This window comes from Triticum urartu, chromosome 3A (genome assembly GCF_056163025.1).
Source record: "Triticum urartu cultivar PI428250 chromosome 3A, HENAU_Tu73, whole genome shotgun sequence".
NCBI classification, from domain to species: domain Eukaryota; kingdom Viridiplantae; phylum Streptophyta; class Magnoliopsida; order Poales; family Poaceae; genus Triticum; species Triticum urartu.
In genome coordinates, this window is record NC_141875.1 from 562252067 (window position 1) to 562258066 (window position 6000).

The window sequence follows — 6000 nt, forward strand, 5'->3', positions numbered from 1 at the left end:
TCCAGCATGAGATCCATTCCGAAGATACGACTATCTCCAGTCTGAGACCAATTTAGAGGAGTGCGGCACTTACGGCCATATAGAGCTTCGTATGGTGACATCTTTAGACTGGTCTGGAAACCGTTGTTATAAGAGAACTCGGCATACGGCAAGCAGTCTTCCCATTTAGCACCTTTGGCAAGCACACAGGCTCGCAACATATCTTCGAGTATTTGATTTACCCGCTCTGTCCGTCCATCTGTCCGAGGGTGATAGCAGCACTATATTTCAGTGCTGTCCCCAAGGCTTGATGGAGACGGGACCAAAAAGCGGAGGTAAACAAAGAACTTCGGTCGGAAGTGATAGTTCGGGGTACTCCGTGCAGACTGACTATTCTGGACACATACAGGTGTGCAAGTTCATCTGCTCTGTATCTAGTACTGATTGGAATGAAATGAGCAACCTTGGTCAGGGTGTCTATTATAACCCAGATTGCATCCTTGCCTCGCTGGGTCCTCGGAAATCCTGTGATGAAATCCATGCAAACGTCATCCCATTTCCACTGTGAGGCTAGCAGCGGTTGGAGAAGTCCGGCTGGGTTCTGATGATCTGCTTTCACCTTGTTGCATATGTCGCAACAGGCTACAAAATAGGCAATGTCTTTCTTCATTCCATCCCACCAGAATATCTGTCTAAGGTCCTCATACATTTTCGTACCTCCCGGGTGAATGGAATATGCGGATTTGTGGGCTTCTGACTGGATTTTCTTCTTCAAGTCCGGTTGATTTGGCACACAAATTTGTCCACGGAATTGGAGGGTACTGAATTCGTCCTTGGAGAAGTCAGAGGCCTGCTTTGCCATCTGGCCCTTGGCACGTTTTTGTAGGTTGGTGTCAGCTGGCTGGGCCTTGCGGATCTCCATCTCAAGTGTGGGGGTAACTTCCAAAATATTAGCGAGGTTAGCCTCTATGATGACCAAGTTGAGCTGAGCGATCTCCTCTTGGAGTTTGGTGGGCAATGATTTTAACATGACATTTAAGCTGACGGGCTTTCGACTGAGCGCATCAGCAACGATGTTGTCCTTGCCTGGATGGTAATTTATTCCAAGGTCGTAATCCTTGACCATCTCTAACCATCTTCGCTGACAGAGATTTAAATCTGGCTGAGTGAAAATGTACTTGAGGCTTTTTTGGTCGGTAAAAATTTGGCACCTTTTTCCAATGAGGTAGTGTCTCCAAAATTTTAATGCATGAACCATTGCAGCCAATTCCAACTCATGAGTAGGATAATTTCCCTCATGAGTTCGTAGCTATCGCGATGCATATGCTACTACCTTGCTGTCTTGCATCAAGACGCAACCAATACCTTGTCTGGAGGCATCGCAGTACACATCAAAGCTGCGATAAATGTCTGGAAGAGTCAATATAGGTGCGGTTGTTGGTCATATCTTCAGCTCATTAAAACTCTTCTCACAGTCCTCTATCCACTTAAACTTTGTATCCTTTTTGATCAGTTCTGTCATGGGTTTAGCAATTTTGGAAAACCCTTCAATAAAATGACGATAATATCCAGCTAATCCAAGGAAACTCCGGATCTGTGTCACGGTCGTGGGTGGTACCCAATCGAGCACATCCTTTACTTTGCTCGGGTCCATGGCTATGCCTTCAGCGGATAGTACAAGTCTGAGAAACCCAACTTTCTTGAGTCAAAATTCGCACTTACTGAACTTGGCGTATAGCTGATGGTCGCGGAGCCGTTGTAGTACTGCTCGGAGGTGATCCTTGTGTTCTTCTTCACCCTTGGAGTAAATGAGGATGTCATCAATGAAGACTACCACGAATTTGTCGAGGCAGTCCATAAATACTTTGTTCATCACATGCATGAAGAAAGCAGGGGCATTGGTGAGGCCAAAGGACATCACGGTATATTCGTAAAGACCGTACCGAGTAGTGAATGCGGTTTTAGGAATATCTTCCTTTTTAATCTTGAGCTGATGATATCCGGTTCGTAAATTGATTTTAGAGAATACCTTAGCCCCACTGAGCTGATCAAACAGATCATCAATCCTTGGCAGCGGGTATTTATTTTTGATGGTGACTTCATTCAGCTGGCGGTAATCTATGCACATATGAAGACTGCCATCCTTTTTGATCACGAAAATTGCAGGTGATCCCCATGGTGAAGAGCTGGGACGAATATAACCTTTCTGGAATAATTCGTCAAGCTGTTTCTTTAGCTCCACTAATTCTGACGAGGGCATCCAGTAATACTTCTTGTATAATGGTGCAGTTCCGGGCACAAGATTTATGGCAAACTCCAGTTCCCGATCTGGTGGCATGCCTGGCAGTTCTTCTGGAAACACATCAGGGTACTCACTGACCACAGGAATAAATTCCAATTCAACCACAACAATGCACACTAATTCTGGCTTGGGTATATTCTTGCGAGCATAGAATTTGGTGAGCTTCCCATCTAGACTGGTCAGATTGACTTCTCGGGTTGCGCAGTTTATGAAACTTGATATTTGGTCAACCAATTCATACCCAATATGATACCCAACTTTTCAGACTCAATGATTACTAGGGATGTTGGAAAGTAGACCCCGTTGATATTGATCTCCAGATCACGGCAGACCAGATTGCTCTTGATTATAGATCCCGGGGTTTGTACCAGCATATTTTTGCCCAAAATTGTGCAAGGAAAATTGTTTTGGGCGGCAAAACTCCGAGAAATAAAAGAATGGGAAGCCCTAGAGTCAAATAAAATTATGGCAGGTATGTCATTAACAGAAAACATACCAATGACGACTTCGGGCTTCTCTTGGGCTTCATCGGCGGAGATATGATGCACATGCCCGGTGAAGTTTTGCTGGTTTGGCCGCAACTCCATAAAATTGACTTGCGGCCGGCTTAGGGCATTCGTCTTGTTGTTCTTGGGGCACTTCTTGGCATAATGTCCGCGCTGCCCACAAATGAAACAAGAATTATTGCGCCGATGCTCTTCATGCATTGGATTGGTCACAATATTCTTGACTTGAGTGGTGGTCTTGTTAACATTCTGCTGCCAATTTGGCATGTATTCCACCTGAGTCTGCTGCCAGGTACGAGCCTTTTGCACAGGTTGCCCATCCTTCTTTGGCTCAAACTTGCGCTTGTTGTCGTTAGCAGGCCTATTATCTGATATAAGCTTGTGCTCCCGTTCAGCAATGAACGCATTATCTACCAGAGTTTGGAAATCCGTGAAATCAAACATACTGAGAGTGCACAAAAGTTGCGGATTTAAACTTCCAAGAAATCTATCAATCTTCCTTTCTTCGGTGGCCACGTCATACAGAGAGTAATGGGCCAAATGATTGACTTTTTGCAGATATTCAGCCACAGATTGATTTCCTTGGACGAGCACGAGAAATTCACGCTGCTTGGCCTTCATAACTCCAGTAGGGATATGATATTTTCGGAACTTATCCTTAAATTTCTCCCAGGTGATTTCCTCATCAATCGGCCACATGGCCTTTGTATTTTCCCACCATATGGCAGCTGCGGCTTCAAGGTAATGAGTTACAAATGGAACTTTATCATTTCCTTTAGTATGGGCAATCTCAAGCTTTTTCTCCATTGTGCGCAACCAATCGTCTGCATCCAATGGGTCAACAATCTGACTGAAACTGGGTGGATTGGTCCTCTGAAAATCTGACAGCTTTGAGTGATGACCATTCTGATTTCCATTCTGTCCAACCATAGCTTGAACACTTCTCAATATTTCAATCAGATCATTGTTCCTTTTTTTCTTCAAACATACGCAGAATTTGCTCGGTGGAGGGAGGATCAGGCGGAGGAGGTGGTGGCTGAACGTACGGCTCGGGAGAATGTCCTGTTGTCGTGCGGAACGACGAATAGGAGTTCCCTCATGAACGTTGCTACTGCTGCCTCCCCGCGTCATCCTATTGTGAATTTTTCCCAAGACAAAACAATCGAGATGAGAAACGCCCAAAAATAAAATTGGGGAAAAGCCAACGACAAATCCCAGAAGAAAGCAGAAGAGCGAAAAAGGTGAATAAAGTCTCAACATAATTATACATAGACTCATACATGAAAAGTAAACAACATGACTGGTTCACTACTCCCATACAGGCAACGAAACATCATGACTCGTACGAGTACATCCATACATCATCCATACAACTGCAAATACTCAAAGATACTACTGCTCTGCTGGTGCTGCGGCATCCTCCCCTGAAGTGGTCTCGGATCCCGAACTGACGTGGTTAACGGAAACCTCTGGGTTAAAGGTAACATGACGGCGCTGCCTCGAGGGCTCTCCCTCAGGGGCAGGGGTAGGATGAAGCATCGGGGCTACAGGGGTAGCGAGAAGTGAGACCCACTCGGCAGGAGTACTGAGAGGGTTCGCGGCCGAGACGCCCGTGCTACTCGGGGGAGTAACCGGCAAAATAGGGGAGCTAGAACTGACTGGGACATAAGGGGTAAATCCCAGTGAAGACGGAGTAGTGGCGGATCTAGAAGTGACCAAAGTAGTGGTTAGAGCAGTATGAGTACGAGTCAGCTCTCGATCCAGCTCGTGGATCATGAGATAGCTAGCAGTGACATAACGAGCAAGGTGGCTAGCAACGCTATCAGACTCCGGATCAATGAGAGGGAAACGGACACGACCGTTGTTGTGCAGAGATGGGTAGTAGTAGAAACCTAGGTGGTTCTGCATTTGGACCTCGTTGTAGCGAAGCTCGACAAGGACCTCGAATGTAGCAAACTGGACAGCCTAAGAAGCGGTGGAGGCATAACCGCTCCAAGAAGTGCGAGTGTAAGAGCTGGAATCGGAACTAGTGTGCAGAGTGACCACTGCGTGATACTCATACACTGAATCAGCTAGATGCTCCCGGTACACATGATATACGGGGTCGTCTCTGAGAGGGTACAGCCGACGGCACACGTTGCGAAGGAGGTGCGGCGACGTGTACGCCATCAGCTGCAACTGGCACGGATACGACACCGGAGCCATCTACACCCACAACCATTAGCATATTAGCATAAAAATATATAAACCGAATGCATGCAACGCAACAATCAACACAAATTACTACCGGCACTCAACTAAAACTCGTATCTAGCATCCAGTTAACGCGTCGTAGTCTAGCGTGGCCTACAGTCAGCGCGGCTCTGATACCAAGCGTTGTGGCACCCCGGCTCAGAGCGACCGGTTTACCATGCATTGCCAGCCTAGAGACCATGTCTTCTGGCAACACACAATATCTTGGTACATAATAACAACCGCTTTATTGATGCTAGCAGAACAGAGTTACATTACAATAGCTTGTCGAGGCCAAGCGGCACACTCGGTGCGACTGAACAATATGTACATTATTTAGTGAACATAAAGGGGCCTCGATCCGAACAACTACGTGGCAGCGGAATAACGTTGTGGCAGAAGCTCCATATCATAGGGACACCGATGTGGACATGATCTAGACTCGGACAACACTCCTCTCCAACGATACTTTCCTGAAATCTGGCATGACACGCCTGGTCAGTACATTGAATGTACTTGCAAGCTCACAACATGCATAATCATAATGACAAACAATATCTTGATATTTAACCAATTATTAAAAATGCAACACTATATGTCAACATGCTGTGATCATGCTCGAACGTCCCTCGGGACAGCTTACCGACCGTAATCATCTCTGGATCACAAACACACCACCAAAGGGGTCTTTCTCAAGAACAACACATGATCCTTATGGCGATCACAACCACGACCATCATTTGGCCCCAAATGTCTCGATGGCCTTTCTGCCATCCATCAACAATGAAAAGTTCATAGCTTAGTGTGCAATTTTTATTAAACGTTGACTCATGGTGGGACCTACTATGAGGTGTCCGTGACCGTGGACTCGGCTATCGATAGATTATACACTCTGCAGAGGTAGCACACTGTACCCACACCATGGAACCCAAGGCCTCGCATTCCCATTCGGGTGGACCAACGGCATTCCGACAAAACCCC

General features: G+C 46.2%; 1 protein-coding gene across 1 annotated transcript; it reads right to left on the minus strand.

Annotated features, from left to right (window-relative positions):
• Positions 1–459: 459 nt before the first annotated feature.
• Positions 460–3717, minus strand: LOC147980531 (uncharacterized). Its single transcript, XM_087515648.1, has 5 exons — positions 2834–3717; positions 2106–2354; positions 1702–1777; positions 599–1120; positions 460–504 (listed from the first exon to the last, which is right to left on the minus strand). Exons 1-5 carry the CDS (start codon positions 3715–3717, stop codon positions 460–462), a joined length of 1776 nt encoding a protein of 591 aa, XP_087371774.1.
• Positions 3718–6000: the final 2283 nt, after the last annotated feature.

Excerpts from the sequence above, each read along its gene's own strand:
- LOC147980531 (XM_087515648.1), bottom strand. The coding sequence starts at position 3,717 with ATGGTTGGACAGAATGGAAATCAGAATGGTCATCACTCAAAGCTGTCA. Across the intron at positions 2,355-2,833 it reads AACCAGCAAAACTTCACCGG|TGAGTACCCTGATGTGTTTC; the intron begins GCATGTGCATCA and ends TCCTGTGGTCAG. Across the intron at positions 1,121-1,701 it reads TCAGCTATACGCCAAGTTCA|CGAAGATGGTTAGAGATGGT; the intron begins GTAAGTGCGAAT and ends AATCTCTGTCAG.